The sequence below is a fragment of the Typopeltis vanoorti genome, chromosome 16 (genome assembly GCF_054136105.1).
Source record: "Typopeltis vanoorti isolate ZY-2024b chromosome 16, IOZ_Tvanoo_1.0, whole genome shotgun sequence".
In the NCBI taxonomy this organism is placed as follows: Eukaryota; Metazoa; Arthropoda; class Arachnida; order Uropygi; family Thelyphonidae; genus Typopeltis; species Typopeltis vanoorti.
In genome coordinates, this window is record NC_143564.1 from 95,324,741 (window position 1) to 95,343,103 (window position 18,363).

The 18,363-nt window shown below is 34.2% G+C and overlaps 1 protein-coding gene across 2 annotated transcripts in view; it reads left to right on the forward strand.

The window, feature by feature from the left end:
• The first annotated feature begins 228 nt into the window (after nucleotides 1-228).
• Nucleotides 229-18,363, forward strand: part of retn (retained) — a 211,431-nt gene continuing 193,296 nt past the window's right edge. For both annotated transcript variants that reach the window (XM_090406073.1, XM_090406074.1), the window contains exon 1: nucleotides 229-397. In XM_090406073.1, the coding sequence (XP_090262199.1) occupies nucleotides 362-397 (36 nt within the window). In that variant the 5' untranslated portion in view covers nucleotides 229-361. The remainder of the gene's footprint in view (nucleotides 398-18,363) is intronic.

The window sequence follows — 18,363 nt, forward strand, 5'->3', positions numbered from 1 at the left end:
ACTATATTTCTTGCTTTCATTGCGATGCTAGTAACAAGTGAGTCTTCTACGAAGCACTAATTATTATTATAATAGAGTTGGGTTTAGTGTGATTCGATAAGACATAGAATGGCTTTAACCAATAATCTTGATTCACTGCAGAGAGACTTGTGTAGCTTAGGCCGGCACACATTTGATAGGCTGTCATTCTGCAAAGCATGACGGGAAGAGTAGCATAGCTAACCTCAGTTTTGTCTAAGTGTGGGGAGCAAGGCAGCACATCGCTACGGGGCGTACCTCGGACAGTTTTTTCTCTCAAGGAGTTTTCACAAAACCGGCCAAAATTCGAGTCAAAAACAGAGCCCCTCTTCCTACTTATAGGATGGACCATAACGATTCGGATATGGATGGCAGTTTGGTGAGTAAATTTGTGTTTATTTGTCTGGGCGTTGTTTTGAAGCAAGCTATATTAGTGACGCTGCAGCAGATCGACAGCGTCGAGCCGCGTGTTTATTATCAGCCCGCGAAGCTTGGTCGAGACATGACTGCTGCCTGCCATGCTTGCCCAAACTATAAGTACATCCGTTACTCTCGCTTGCCGACCGCTCTTCAGTTGTCTTTGTGTATGTATGCCCTTCACTGGCCTCGGTGTGGGTGGAGTCAGTTGTCGCTGCTAGCTGTCAAGTTCTTCTAAATCCCCTTGTGGCAACGTTGCGTCACGAGTGTGATACTCCTGTTTAGGCTCTTTTTTTTTTCCGCTGTTTTTTTTTTTTTTTTTTGTTGTTGTTATTTTGACAAGATAGTAAAGGTCGGGTGTTTGACCCAGAGAACTCCAACAACTGAGTGTGCATGGGTGCGTGTTATTGTGCATGTAGGCTTCTCTAGCTTTTACTAAGAAAGGGTAATGATGTAGCTTGCGCAATTGTTTGAAGGCTGCGTATGTGTTGGTTACGAGTGTTAAGCCTAACCGGTCAGGTTCTTTGAACTTTATTGACGAGAAGATCAGTAGATAAACTTTTTTCTATCTGACCTTACTACTGATCGCCGTAATCCTTAAAAAACACTCGTGTCAACAGCTGTTTGCGAAAGTTTGTCGGCGTACCATTGACAAGACAATGCTGCAGTGTACTTCGTAGTGTTGCTACTCGCACTAATTTTTCTAATCATTAACTATTATTAATTAAAATATTAGGGAATTATGCATTTCTTAATGAAAAATAAGGGATGTACTCAAACGAATTTTACTTATATGAGCCGGTAGTGATATTGACAGCTTACTTAAGTCAAAAAAGAAGGCGGAGTGATACAATGATTCACATACACGAACTTTATTTTAAAAGTCTCCTCAGTACAAACCATTTTTTTTTTTGCATTTTTTTTTTCTTTACAAGATATGAAGTTGCGCTTCTAAAAGTGATTATTTACTAATGAACTTGTCTTTGATTGTAGTAAAAAAAAAGTCACTATTTTTTAAATATATAAACGCAGCTTTTTATTATTGAAGTTCAGTAAGTGATTGTAATACAAATGGTAGCCAATAGTAAGCCTACATATGCGACATACGTTTTAATGCACAGCAAGTCATTGATTAATATGATATAAAAACTGCGGTAGTTTTTATAGCTAATTTGTTACAGTGGAGCGCAATAAAAAAATTGAATGCCTTTGTAGAAGGGTTATAATTATAGAATTTGACGAAACATAATTAATTGAAAATTCAAATATGCCGTATAAATAAACAAAGTTATAAGGAGGAGATTAAGTTAAAAATTCGGTATAAATGAAAATTATTATTATTATTATGTGTAGGCATCTCCTGAAAGTTAGAGAACTCATCGAGGGAGGAATAAATTAAATAGTTTACTGATATTAATTAAAATATAAAAATATGGAGTTATAATTTTGAGTGAGTATAAAATTATTTCGGTGGGTGGAATTGGGGAAAAATGTGCACAAAAGTACACTATTAGGGGAGTTTCACTTTAAATATTTATGTTAATAATACGAAGATTATAGCTATACGTGCTGAAACGTGCAACACACACACACACACACACACACACACACACACACAAAAAAAAAAAAAAAAAAAAAACATTTGAAACATGCCGTTTTGTTATAGTGGTCAACAACTGTCGTGTATCATGGCATTGTTGAATTATGAAATTGCATATAATTCATCATACAGAAATAATTATGCAAACATATATTTTTATATTGTTTTTACAATATAATGCAATAATAACACTTAACTAGGTAATTAAAAAAAAAGGAAATCGTGTTTTACAAACGGTACAACAGTGGTATCCATTTCGCCCGGCTTAAATATACAAAGATATTAATAACAAACTGTTAACGTCATACGAAAAAGAAGGGGAAAAAAAACATTCTAGAAAAACGGATGCATCGGTTGGCATTTTAATGTGGCAGCTGACGTGCTTCTATATTAACTCGTTCTCCCTATAAATCATAGTGACACATTGGAATGTGACTTTGATTTGTTGCTGATGTTTGCAGTGAGATTGGACCGCTTTTTCCTCTCTTGGACTATAAATTGCTGTAGCATTTAGCCATTTAAGTTCACGTAATAATAAGGACAAATAAAATCCTTTACTTTTATTTATTGGCAAACAAAATGGATTTTACCTTCTGTTTATTTTAAATTATTGCTTTGAGTCAGTGTTAACTTTGAGTCATACTGCTTTTAAAAATATTCCTGGCGCCTGCAGAGTAGACCCAATATATTTATACCTTTAATTAGAAGACTTGTCCTTTTAACTTTTAAATATTGTAAATATGATAAGTTTAAACGCACTTTCCATACTTTTGATTCCATCTGTTCAAGGCGCTCCAAAAATAGCAATTTTTTTTTTTTTTACCTTCCGTTTTAGATCTACATTATCAACAGAATCAGATAAAGATTTCATACTCTGAGTAAATTTTTCTATCATTTTTTTTTTTTTTACTTTACATGTATTAATAAAATAATATATCGGCGATTTGAACAGCTCTAAGCAGTCCCTAGTTCAAGTTTTTTTTTTTTTTTTTTTTCAGGAATACTTGTTTATATCAACATAATGTTCCCCACCTTCCCTATCCAAATATTATTCATCATTTCAAACTTATTATAACCCTGAGTGGTTAACAAATCAAAGAAAGGCATAAAAGTCTTCATCATGACGGCCTGATACTATGATATCCACTTTCATGTTAATGTGTTGCACAAAAAAAAATGTTCTTTATTATTCACGATTGCATATACTATATTAGCGATCTGGTCTCTCTCTCTCTCTCTCTCTCTCTCTCACACACACACACACACACACACACACACACACACACACACACACACACACACACACACACACAAAGTTAAGCCTAACTGGGAAATTATATTGATCGCTTTTATCTGTTTGCGTATTTTGAACAAAAATAGCATTTCTATTATTAAGAAGCTATAGAATATAGGACAGAATGAGGGGAAAAAATGATAGAGATATGTGAATGATGATAAATATTCTTGTCCCCAAACGACTGGTTTATTATGTAATGTATTGAAAGGACAAGAGGAAACAAAAAAAAATAGCATACAATATCAGCAGTATTTTTGAATGCGAAATATAAACATATATCTTCGTTATCCCATGTCAGAAGCATATACTAAAAAAGTTTTATTTTTGTATTCTTATAATTCGTTGAGAAATGAAAACGATGACTTTTTCGGACTAATAACGAAAGCTAATACACTGCCGTTATATTAAAAAAAAACAAAAAAAAAACAGTTTATTGAAGGGATTAATATTAGCTAGTTAAATTCCTGATTTTCATTGAGGCATAATCCTTCGAAGGTTAGTTGTTGGAGATCTCAATATATAATTTAATATAGAATTTAAATTACGTTTAGCCAATTATTAATACAATTGATACTTTGTAAGATGGAAGGCATTCTCGATTGTAATTATAAATTATACCAACAGTTCCATGGATGCGATATATGTGATGTAGGTGATATAATCTTCGAGGATGTGATGTACGCAGGATCAGTAAAGGGCTGCTTGCTCCTTGATATAGATTTATATTCTTATGCAATCGCTGCGCTGGTCTGGAATCTCTGTTGCTTCCTGTACTAAGTAAAGGGTTCAGAATGGCACATTCGGTAAATTTAAATTAAAAAAGAATTTAATAAACGATGATGGAACTAATTATGTTACAAAGCAAATTAAGTGTGGAATATTAAAAAAAAAAAACACGTATAAAAGTGTGACATGTATAAAAGTGATTTTTCATTCCCTCCCCCTAACAGTTCAATCACTTCTCTGAGATCTTCCCTCTATAACTTGCATTAGCTGCAACAGGAATCCATTTGATACCATTTATCCTTATAAGAAGCTAATTCGATTAGTTTGTTTCCTAAACGTAGTGGAATAGCATCGGATGCCAAGTTTACCTGTGATGTTCTGCTTCATATTTAAACAAGTATATTTTACATTATTATCGTAATAGAATTTAACTTTAATTTTGACTCACGATTCTGATGAATACACATTTCTACTGGATTGTGCAACATCTCTTTTACCGCTTTCGTCATTCAGCATGCTCATTGGAAGCGATACCTTTGCATAGCTTAGTTAAGTCCTATCGTAACAACGGTGCCAGATTTTATAGCGATTATTTTGAGAAAGGTGAAAAAAATAAAAGATGAAAAGAAAAATAGTTGTACTTGGAATAATGCAGCGCAAACCGAACATAATTTTATTTTCAATAACATTACCCACTCTTGTTCACTTTTCTATAAATTTCATTCCTAGAATACATTTTTTTTTTGACGAACTCGAGAATATTTATTTTATTTTTTTAATTTAAAATAATAATAAAGATATTACCACCCCGAGTATATTAGCAAGTTTTGCTCATCATACTCTGTTTAATTAGCGTCAGAATTTTATCTCAGATTGTTTAGATTTAATTTATTCGCAACATTCCTTGCATGTTCTAGATGCTATTATATGCTTTTCCCAAATCGATGAGGTAGGTAGGCGCAGCTGTTGCTAGCCAAAGCAACCTGTACATCATGTACTTAATATAAGAAACAATAAACATATCATTAATAATTTGTTATCCAAGGGCGTGTGCACTTCTAAACCTTTTGTTTATTTATTTTATAATTTTTTTTTCTTAAAAAAAGGTGGAAGTATTTTATTATAATTCTGTTCTCGTTTCGGCTTTCATACTGTAGAAAGCTCATAGTATTAATTTATTTATTTTACTCTTTGAAATGTATTTGGGTGCATCGGTATTCATCTGTGCTTTGGCTTATAGAAAACAGACAAGTTATCTGAAGATAAAACCGCCTTTCAAATGAATTAACGAATAAATATCTTAATAATGAAGTAATATATAAAAATACACGTAATTGTAACGCCTCGAGGAAAGTATATACCCCGGAGATCTCTACCAAACAAACAAAACTTCTGTGCGCCAGTACTCTTCGGGGCTATGTTTGGAAGTGGTAAGGGGACTATTCTTAATGATGTCACACACTTAGGGGAGAGGGGATTAGGAAAGGTGCGACTCTGCGATAACAGAGAAAGGAGGGGGAAATATCTAGAATGGTATCGGGTTAGGAGAGTTAACCATTTCTTGCAAAAGTTTCGAATTTACCCAATCAGAGACTGCAATTTAACGTTTTAAATATTATTAAAATGATTTTAAAAAAATACTAAATGTAAACAATCTAGTTCGATTAATTCCTATAATCACATTAATTAATCAGGAAAAATATAGAAATAATTCGTACTTCATTTAATTATACTTGTCTGAAATTGTAAAAGCAAGACTTTATATATTTTTTAATTAATTTATTTTTTTAAAATCTGTAACGTGACATTTAATATAGTGATAGAGGAATGAGAGGGTATAAAAGTTGGGGAAAAGTGAGGCATTTGAGAGTGACTTTAATATTTTTGAAGTAATTTTCTTTTTACCAAATTAGAACAAGCTTTTATTTGAAAAAATTTTTTTTCTAATGGAAAATTAGTGGAAATAATTAATGAAGGCAAACGAATTATGTGCAGATATACTCTGTGTGTATGTGTGTGTGTGTGTGTGTCATTAATGTCCCTATAGACAAGTTTTTGAAAATCATTCGAATCACGGAGGAAAAGCATGTTGATAAAGTTAATTAAGAAGAAGTGCTTGCAAAGTCCACGCGGTGGAAAATGAATTGAAATTCATAAAACGAAGCACGTAAGAGGCATGACTAACGGGCTCGAGTCTTTGTGACTTTCAAAATCTTAAAAAAAAATAAAAATAAAAAATAAATAAAAAAATCATTTAGCGTGCAGAATATGAAAAATCGGAGGAAGAGATTTATAGCTTCTCCACAAAATTCAGGCTGGCTGTTTGTGTAACATCAGAAGTATTTTTAACCATATAAATAATATCAAAATGATATTTACTACCTTGTTTTTCATTCAAATTACCGAATAAATATATTTAGTTGAGAAAACGAATGAAATAATGCTTATCTTTAACTTATAGGGATGTGTTTTATTGTTGTTCACTTAGGATCGGGTTCCGATAGGGTTGCCAACCTTCCTTGAAACTTCAGGACCTTCTTTTTATGGTTATGTTGTAATATATTTCGCTCACATAAAGCCAGTATTACTGGCTTTATGTGAGCGAAAGTTGTATTACTGTGTGAGCTAATTCTTCGTTACATTTACGGTATATGGCAATGTATATAAATTATTACGTATTTCAAAATATGAGTTGATGGGACCTGTTTACATATTCCTTCATTGTGGATTGAATTGTAGAAATAGTTATGTAACTGGTACCCAGTCCTTTTACTAATTAATAATTTACAAATTTGGAAGCAATTTCACAACATGGCTCGGAACTATTCGTTTATAAGATTAACCAATTGCTAGCAATGGTTCTGCTGTTGTAAATCCTCATGATACCCTAAAAGCTACAGTATTATTATCCAGTTGTTATCGTCCACAAAAAAAAAAAAAAAAAAAAAAAAAAAGATGGCGAGTTTCAAAATGTTGCCTTCCTTCGCACTAGAATTTTATGACGGAACCATATTAACAATTTAACATATTTTAGCATTAACAATTTTATATAAAACATAAGTGAGTATAGAAAAAGAAAGAATTACCGACTCCAAGAACACCTGCAGTGGGGTTGATGACTTCCCTCCAGCGTAATCCCCTCTTCTATCCTTGGTGGGCTTCATCATCTAAGCATTGAAAAGTGTACCGATAAACCGCGGTAATTTTTTTTTTTCCCTACCCAAACTCCCTTACTATTAGCCCAGCATATTGCTCGTTGCGTTGACAGGCTACTTAAATTCGCCAAAATATCGATTACAGTTCATGACTTCGTGTGGTTGCATAGCTCACGTGTTATAAATTATTTGTTATGTTGCTCGCAAACAATTGTAATTTTTTTTTAATTGAAAAAAAAATGTGTATTTGAAAATCGTAATGATTACAGTAGGTCTTTTTTATGTTTCAGAATAACAGGCTCTTATTTTATTTTTAAATCGAAATTCGTATTTAGAGTTGATCATATTTCGAATGTTGATGAATATGACAGCCTATATGATCTTCAAGCTTGGAAAGACGTACTTCAAAACTCTCTGAAGTATTCACTCCAGTTCATGTTAAAGCCTGTGTAGAATATGAGAGCGGGAGATGCTGTTAGAGTCTGTTAATTTACATGTTTAATGTTTTATATTAAATGGTGGTCAGAACTGTGGTTGAGTGTATGTTCATCTACAATCAGTAGGGTCATTTGGATGTCGGATAACTGTCCAATTATAAAAGACGGAAAAGCTGTGTTTAATTTTGTAGCGATCTTAAATCGAACTTTGATAAAGTGGTGTGGGTGAGAGGAGAGACTGAATGTTGTAGTGGTTCTCACCCAGTGTTAGCGGGCATATATTGAGTATGCGGTTGCATGCGTTGGAAGCAAAATGAAGATATAACAAATCGAATTTATAAACGAATTTTGTATTTTTTTTTTTTTTTTTTTTTTTTTTTGATGGCGAGAGCAGATGGTATCATTGGCCAGACCATAGTGAAAATGAAAATATCGGAGAAGAAATACACGTGAATATCGAAGGAACGAGCAGTGCTGATCTAAACGCGAGTCGAACCCAACTAAGGCTATGGTGGTCAGTGTATTAGGTGTGTATTAACTGCATGTGTGCGTGCGTGTTCTCTGGATGGTTAACATGTTTTGTGAGTACGTATGAGGGAGAAAAACCTGCCAACTCCGCACGAGACTGGCATAGTAAACGTCAGTTGAAGGTCTGAAAAGTTCCACCGGGATTAGAACCAAGATCGTTCTAAACGTAGGGCAAAATATCGACAATACCAAATAGGGATACGAAAAGGAATGCGCTGCTGTCACCAAAACTGCACTTTGTGAATGTCGATATTTGTAAATGTCTTTAGATATGAGATGAAGTTCGTTGCCCCGTGCGAGACCACTATCTTACTTCTTGGACTGCACGACTAGTTACAATTTTTCCTGGGCACAATTTATATTAAAAACAAAACAAAACGTAACAATTGTTACCTAGCATTATTTCTTCATTATATAGACCACACGATAAATGCAAACAGAACTTATTGTTGTTGTTACCATGGCAGCAGACCACCTCGGTTTTTTAAAGCCACTAAATGAAACCAGTGCTTGTGTACACACACACACACACACACACACACACACACACACACACACACAGAAAGAGAGATTTATATTTTTCTCAATTCCACATCGTATTGTAAATACTTTTGTTTAGATTGGCAAGTGTGCAGGCCGAAGCTTTTTTTTTTTTAAAAAAAAATGTCGAGTGCCGTTGAACTAAAAAAAGTATGAAGGTTTAAAAGAGGAACACGGCCACATATCAGACTGACTACGGCTGGTCTGTGCAATTTCTGTTTCTTAATTTCTTGCCTTTATCATGACGAGTTTCGGGAGATATCTTTTGACTGGAGCACGACGTCTTGGGAGGTGTGGTGTGTGTGTGCGTGCCAGGGAGGGGAAAAGAACTATCTTTTTATGAGCTGTTATCGTCGGATAACGGCTACGTTACTCGGAGCCGAAGCACACCTACTCGGTAGGAGCCGCTGCTCGTGCGTCTTTTTTCACTCCCCCCCTCCCCCCCGGAGTTTAATAGCCTAATTTTAGTTTTCATATAAGATATTCCACCACGATAAATAACGAATATATATTTTAGAAACTACTTGTGGTTTTAAACTCAGCATTTGCGCGAGTGATATGAAGGATAATAAATTGAGAAAAAAAAATATTTTTAACTGACTTCATTGGTAAGTGCTGTTGCTGTCCGAGGTGAACTCTTATCTGTTAATTATAGAAACCTGGCGATAGCAATTTCATTTTTAAAACTAAACCCAGCACTATCCGTTTTTTTTTGGGGGGGGGTTGCACGAAAGAATAAACACTTATGAATAACTTATGAAATTCCTGTTACCGATTATCTTGTAGAGCCGGCAAAGTATGCTGTAAGTTGTCATGATCGAATCGCTATCAATTCTTTCAAACCCTTCATTTTGAAAACAACAGTAATTCCGAGTTGCTTTTTGCACGTGTTACAGACCCGCCCTAATAAACCACCACGTTAGCTCGTTTAGGATTAAAAAAAAAAAAAAAAAACTTCTGGGCTTCTAAAAAGCGCGAGTGGTGCAGCGAGAAAAGCGTGATGCCTGCCGTCACGATTTTGCCAGCCCGCTCAACACGTCCAGCTGTATTATCGCGAACGCGCGCTGAGGTATTACTGCTATAAACTTGGCGATACGTCCTCCGTTTATAATCGTAAAATATTTCGCTACCGATCACAAGCGACTCGAGCGAAAGATAAGGAGAACGTAGAGATGCTTTAAATAATCTCGGTAGTGCGACGCGTTGGGATTTCTACTAAAGGGGGGGGGGGTGCAGTAAAGAAAGAAAGAAAGGGGAAAAGGTGGTTGATGGGGGGAAACCTTTTCTTTGGCGGCATCACACAACAGGAAGTGTTGCCCCCAGGCGCTCTTCGCACCACTAACCCTACTGTAGGGCTTTACAACGGTGTCGTACGGAACCCCTCTCCTTTGGGCAGAGCTACCAGAAACAGTGTTACATGTAGCGGATATCTGGCTGTCCCAGATAACTTGCACGGTAATAAGCGTGGCTGTCGCGAAACGGCTTAGTCGGGTAGTTTGATTCGTATTCTTCATTAGGTAAGACGGATATGCAGCGCTCCCTCTCTTAATAAAGTGCTAAACAGCTGAATATCCAAGAGAAGCTTTTATTACTTTAATATCTCTCCACCACGTGCTCTCTGACTGCCTCTGGATCACTAGTACGTAATCATCCAGAATTACTTTTCATCGCTGTGCAACCTTTCAGGTGAACGTGGAAATGAAGGAGATTAAGGCAGGTCTTGAAGATGGAGAAACCATCATCAAAGCTGACCACTGGGCCTAATTTCATAAATTAGGCCCAAGGACGGCGATCTAGCGATGAAAAGTCATCATCTATAATACTAAATTATTTTCTCATTGGTAGGATGTGTTCAATCAATTTTTTTTTTCTCTCTCAATTTAAATATTCTTTTTCAGGAAATATCAGTATGTAGAAATAGAAACGCAAATAGTAGTGTCTGTTGGCTTCAGTGCATAATCACATAACAATTGATGCTATCACGTGGTATACAGCAAGCTTGTGACACTGCTTCGAGTAGTGCTGTACCCGGAAGATGAGTGAGCCACTAAATACTTGCCTAGCAGATTTTGATTGAAATCATTCACAACAAATGATAAATAAAACAACAGTAAATAGAAATATTAATTTGTTTCAAACAGGTATTTTCTGTCTGATCATTCAGTATTTTATCCTTTTCTGGGTTTTTTTTAAGCTACGCCCTCATATCGATAGCATGTCAATCTGGGCCTTTTCCCCCATCCAGTTGAACCGTTTTTCTCTACAGCGACTTACGTTTGTTTAGAGTACAGACCCCCCCCCCCCCTCGTATACGTATTATATCTTTCGTACGTTGCGAAAAGTCCTTACAGTGCCACGAGTATATAAACTTATTGTTTGTTAGTTAAGGTCACAGCTGAGGTCACCTAAATCAATCTCGCGTGTTCTGAGTTTTTGGCAAAAATCGAAACATTTAACAACCTGTAACATTTTTTTTTAGCTCAAATTTAGATGAATACCACGATTATTAGCGTACTTTTTACTCAGACGCTTTATTGTATTCATTCGCCTAGTGAAGAGGAATAAATATGCACTATTTTATGTATTTTGCTTATCAAATGCACTTCGCCATTAAGTTATGCAATCCAAGCAAATATTAAATTACTTTTATGTCACGTGCTTGTCCTTTTTTTTTTTTAATTTTTAGCATGTAATGGGATTCCGATTGAACTAATGCAGCGCTGTAGAAAACTGCTAAATACCACTTTATGTATGTCTGCATGCGTATTAAGAAAAAAGTGACAACATGATTAGTAGATTAAGGCCTCGATCACAGTAATTGATGTATGGAGAGTATATCGAGACATAAGATGTGTGGAAAAGCTTAATCATCGCTATAATTCCAAACCTTCAAAGACGTGCATGCGTGCCTACTCATTTTACTCACGCCCCATACCTACCATATGTATTTTTGTTACTACAGAATTATAACAGACCTTTTCGCGAATTCTAGATTTGGATGACAGGGTCACCCTTCACTTGAGATCTGTCCCAGTCCCCCTTACCCCAACGTGAAAAGATTATCCATTACAGTTGCTCTGTTTAGCATGGGTCCGATTTTAGAATGTTCATTTTGAATATATTAGGTATTTCTAACACGCTGAAAATTATCAATTTATAACGTCGAAGAGTAAATTTTAAAGTTTGATGGCATTCAAATTAAATTGTCGTTCAAGGCTAATTGACTTCCATTGTTAACGTCACCATACAGTGAGGGCAACAATGCCGTGTCATTTTTAAACTTGGTTTTCACGAGATCATTTTAATTGTTGAGGCTTGTTTTTTTTTCTTTTCCAAATCCAAACAGCACTGAAACTTTCAACTGCTAGTGTAGGTGGAGTATGATGTAGTTACCATGACAACGGGGAGTTGAGGGCGTATTTCTACATTTCATCGGGACATTAAATGGATTCGAGGTGGGCATATAATAGTAAAAGCTATCACACCCTTGTTACATGGGTGGAGTCATCACAAGCCTCAACATACCGGTAGTCTGCTCGTTAATGGGATTTATGACAAGACAGCATTTGTGAAGCATCAGTATACGTGTCATATGATCACTGTATACGTTTTTTTTCCTTTCGTCATGCTGGTTTTCTAAATAAACACCGATGCTTTTTTTTTTTTTTTTTGGAAATTAGCATGAAAGCAAAACATTAAATTTTATACATTTATCTAATGATGGAATTGGCGAATTACATATGTAGTAATTGAAGTGAATTTAACCGAAATAGGTGTTACGATAAAAAAAAAAGTAACAGAGTTATACTGAAGATTATTCTTAAGTATGGTAGTTTGATTTCTTAAAAAGCGAAAGGCAACACTGGCTTCTCTATATCAACGAGAAAAAAAAATCACGTGTCATTTCTGGTGAAATAATATGCAAACAATTAGAGGCTGGTATTGTTCAGAAGATGTAAAACTTCATTGTTGAAAATAATTTGATTCATTGTTGAAACAGCTTACGTTTATTTAGCGAATGATTGATGATTTTTTTCATTATTAATAATGGAATTAAAAAAAGGTATCCCTCCAATAAAAAATGCAGCAAAAATAAAAAAAAACTTTTTTTTCGCAAAATTATTTTGTTGCTCTTGAAAGAAGTCATTAAATATTATTGTAATAATTTGAAATATATTTCGTGTATTTTTTGAAGTTGGGGATAAAAAAAAAAGCTAGAAAAACTTTAATTTTTAAAAAAATATTTCTTAGTAACGTAAATTATATCACTTTTTCATAAATAACATTGATTTCAAAATCTTTATATTATATACTTAAAAATATTTTTTTTTTTTCTGGTTATTATTAAAGTGAAAATTAAAAATTGCTCTGATTTCTGAGGAGAAATCGGCCCTGCTTTACTCCCTTTCAGGATTTGTCACAGATTTTAAGTTGCGAATGTTCCGATTCCGAAATAAATTGAATAAACAGGAAAGATTCGGCGCACGTTAGCTTCTGCTAAATGACGCCGGTAGAATCTGGTTGAAGCGACATTTGGAGTTTGACCCCTGGGCATGATGGCAGCGGCCGGCGGTGGAATTGACCTCTGGACATCCGGTGGGGAGGGTCTCCTTCCTTTTTGGAAATGTTAGACAGTAACTGCCATTTTTAGGTTTATATCTAATTGCCGATTATTCCATTCAATTTCGCCTCAAGAAAAAAATAATAATAATAAATATTTCATGAGTTTATTTGAAAAGATTTATTTATTTAATAGAAGAAGCAGAGTTGTGGCTAAATTAGTTAATTAAACTTAATTGGTTATGTATAATGATTGTCTTATTTGGCAGTGTCGTACATATCAATATTTTTATGCGTCTATGTATGAATATGTATGGAATAAATAAACAATAAATAAAATCTAGTGACAGATGAACGAAAAAGATGGATGTTTGTAAAAGCTCTAATTGTTAGGGGAATTCGGTGACCTATTTTGAGTCCACCATCACTTTTCTTATAGGAGATTGAAGGTTTCAATCTTTCGTGGATTGAATTCATAAAAATGAATATATTTTTAGACTGGTGTTCTTAATTCTTAATAATTTATTGTTGGATAATCTTTAGATTCAGATTTGATTCCTTTTAAAAAAATGGCGTTGTAATTTCCATCTTTCATTCATCTCTTCTTAAAGATGAATTTAATTAAGCTTCTGATGTGCTTCTTCGATCCTTTCCATATTTTCGTATTTCATTATAAATTTCATCAGCTGATGTCCTATTTTTCAATTTTTACAATATTGATTCTATTAATTTATTATTTATTTCAATTTCTTCTGTATTGGGTTTAATATTTCTAGGAGAAGAAGTAAAGAAAATACAAGAAATGAAAATGACATTTTTATTTCACCTTCATATGATTTGATAAAATATTTTTTCCTTCTATCTTTCTGTAATTGGTAAATTTATGTATTGCCATATTTCTTTATTTGGATTTTGGATATTTGGTTCTGTGATGCATAATTATTTTTTTAAATATTTCTGCTTTTTTCTTTATTTCATTTGTTGTATTTTTATATTCTTCGTATTTGACTATACCAGTCATATCTTGTTTATTATTATTATTTCTGATAAATTCATTTATTTCTTCTATTCCTGCGTGTCCTTTTGCGTTTACGATTTCCTGTTTGTTTTATTCTCCAATCCTTTTGCTTAGTGCTTGTTTAACATTTCTTTTAATATTTGTTTCTCCAACAGGCATCTACACCTAACCTGGAGATCGTTGATATTAGTATTGTTTTTTCGTAGATGTTCAACCCTGATATCCAATATTTCATCAGTTTTTACCGTTCTGCTTCTAATTATATAATCCATGTTAGATGTTTGTATTCGTCTGTTTCATCACATTACCTTTTTGATATATTTATGATTAAAGAAATGTATTGTTTATTTTAAATTCATTACTTTTGCAAAATTGAAGCAATGTAATCCTTGGCGTTTGGAGAGGGAAGCTGTTATGATTAATTAAAAGTTTTGTTATTGTAATGCTCTCCAGAGAACTCATAGTAATATTTTAGACAGCGCACATTTCCTCCGTTTTTTTTTATTCAGAATTTTAAAAAAAATTAAACAAGTTAAGTCTTAAAAGTGACTGACGTATTCAATGCTTTTCAACCGTAGCATGCCGATTAAAATGCCATACAGATATATAAGACGTGAAAAGCAAAGATCTAGTGCATTTTTTCACCTGAATCCGTGGTAGTTTTGGCCACTTAGTGGTAAGTTGTGATACGTTGGCTTTACAGCTGAAAAGACGTCAACTGTAAAAGTCACTTCCAGCATATTATTTCTTTTAATTAAGCATATAATTCCAGCATTTAATCTATTAATCTATTCATAGAAACACCTGCTATTGCTCTTAATCTGTCACTCCAGGTGTTTTCGCAGCAAGTCAACACTGTTAATTCACACAGCACCACAAAATGTTTTAAAGGTCTTCATATAATTGGACGCGTGCAATTGAAAAACCAATGTCTGTATTGGTTGTAAAAACAAATAAATAAAAAAGTTATATTTTTATGCTTTTGGTCTAATATTTTTGTGTGTAATTAACCCTTCCCGAATCCTCCTTTGATAGTTCTAAGGAGAGAGAGGGTTATGGGGGGATGCTTGACGAAGAGGTTAGCATGAATGGTCCTGGTAGATCCATGACAGGTTTTAGATCCATGTTTACTGAAGAGTATTTATTAAGAAAATTAAGGAAGGAAGACGTGGAACTTTGATTATTGCCACCATCCCCGCAACAAGTAGTCCCTGAGTTCATAAGCGATTTCATATAGTCCCCCCCCCCAACACACACACCCGCTTATTTTAAACTTTTGAAATCCTCACATTCCCGTACCATAGATACTGAGCAAGACTTGTTCTGTAGCGTTAAAATTGATCGTAAATACTTTACGTCGAAAATGTAAATAAATAATTTATTATTAACAACCTTAGGTTAACAGATAGCTGCTTGCTTTTGACTCAGTACATAAGCGAATTGATCACACTGACGGTAGATTTAACTCATGATAGGTACGTCAGTCATCATCATGCCTATCAAGGATTTAGGCCTAGCATGGCCTGTTCCGGCCTTAGAAGTCATCGTTGAATCGTTTAAGAGGACGTCCTGGTTTTCTTTTTCCTAATGGCTTGTACTTTAAGGCTTGTTTTGGTAATCTTTCTGTTTTCATTCTTTGAACGTGTTCCATCCATTTATGTTTATATTTTTTAATTTTTTCTATTACTGGTTCTTGGTTTAATTCTTTCATAATTTCTTCATTTTTTTTTGTGATCAAATAAGGTATACTTTGCAGTTTTTCTCATAAACTTCATTTCTGCTGTTGTTAATCTTGGTTTGTCTTTTTGTTTTATTGTCCAGATTTCGCTTTTTAGACTGGTAGGACTAATGTATTGTATACTTTTAGTCTGGTTTGTTTTTGAACTAGCTTAGGTTTAAATACAGCGTTAATTACACCTTATTTTTAAATATTTTGCAATTTTTACGTTTATATCTTTTTCATTTTCATATGTGATCATACATCCTAGATAGTTAAATGAATTCATCTGTTCGTCAGTTATAATCATAAAAAATTAACTATCATGTTTCGAGCTGAAAAAAAAATTCAAAACACGATAAGATCGGGACACAGAGTAAGAGACGATAACCTATCATCTCTCACTCTCTCTGTTAATAATGTTATCTGCTGAAGTTTATCGAAGATGTGCTTCCAGAATGTCTGTTGAGGGTAAACTAGTCTTTCTGACATTTGAAGAATATCAATACTTGAAGATTGTTGTTTATGTTGTAAGATTTCCATTTTAGCATTGCATCGATCTTTATGCTGTTTATTTTCTATAAAGCATAAGAAAGAAAGAAAAAATAAAAAAAAGTCAGAAAAGCAGGTTGACATTTAATAACCAGCAATCTGCAACTAATTGTATAGCAAAATCCAGAGATAATTTTTGAATCAACACCCACATTTTTAGCTTCTACTCAATCTGCATGCATACCGCTACCTTTTATTTTTAAATATTTAAATAAACATTTTTGATAAAAATTTGCGGTCTTACTTTAATAATATATCCTTTATGGTATTGCAAAATAATAGTATCAAATTAGAAATACAAAATGCTATTGTGGATTTACACACATACATACGCAGATTAATGTCATATCTTTATAACTCTTGAGCGAGAAAGTAGCTTATCTGCACCTTGACAGAATGATAAGAGATGAATAATAAAATCTTTGTAATATAATCAGTAACGAAAATTTCCTTATTGCATAGGATAATAAATGAGCTCAACTTTGAATGTTATAGCCCGTATAGATTATCACTTTTGGTACTTAATTAGTATTAAAATAATATTTACATTCGTCATAGAATTATTTTTTTCTAAATTAGGCCTCTGCCTCTCTTTAGGCAGATTTTTTTTTTTTAATCAAGATTCGTACATCGTTGACTTTTCCAGCATGATTCAATTAGTAGATATAAAATCCGATATCTTCTAATTGGATCGTGCTTACAATACCCCGTCTCAATCACCGAAGTAATTTTAATTCTTCGATTCGCATCAGAATGAATTGACCTAACTAGAATATTGGAATATCCGGCTAACTGGATGAGATCCAAAGTAACACTTTTGCAAATATGTAGCTGGAAGGCAGTTTAGGTTTTCTAGCGAAAATCGCCAGCAGATAGCGGGAACACTAACACATAGGTTTCTCCAATATTGACTATTAGGTGGGCACGTGATAATCCTAGATTTATTCAATAATGTAGTCTATAAAGCATATTTAGTAGGATAAATATGTCTTATATATACACACTTTTATACCTGTTTGGTACATACCAGTAATAGATATGTTCGTAAAGCATATCTGTACAGTATAACGTAAAAATCCATAGTTAAGTTGAAGGGGATTAGATAGTAAGAAAGAATCAGAGGAATTTTTAATTACTGCACATTGAAATCGGAAAAAAAGCCGATGAAAATTTTAATTAATTCAAAAATTCCTTTTCCACTCAACCACGTGTTCATGAAATTTTCTGTCGCAAGCCATTCTTACCACATATTATTTATTATCAATAGAACCCCTCCTAATTTAGCGACCTTACTCCCCTTTAAAGGTTAAAATTGGTCTTATCCCCTTGAATGGTCAGCGAACAAGGTCACGGCAGAAACCCACCACGAAGAAGAAGCTTAAGATTCACGGGGAGATATGCTATTATGTGTCGCTAAAGCACTTTGCGAAGGTTCAGAGGGATAGTAATGCACTTGGGGCAGAAGTACGGGGGGGGGGGGAGGAAGCGCCTTTGCTTCTTTTCCCCTGGACTCATAAATCGCAGGAACTTGAATGGCCTTGGATGTAGTTACCTGGTGATCTCAGTTGTCGTTGGACAGGGTTGTAGGTCAGGCCATATGGTTTTACCCATCCATTTCTTTTATACCTGTTTGGTCAGCCCTCTCTCCAGCTAACTGCATGATCGAGGATTAAGAATAGGGCTTCGCCTGAGGAAATAATGACCCTTCCCGCGTCATTGGGAGTAAGGGCGGTTCGACATCACGTCGCCTGGGCTAGGACTCCTCAGAAGCATTAAGAAAATTACAGATTACACACGA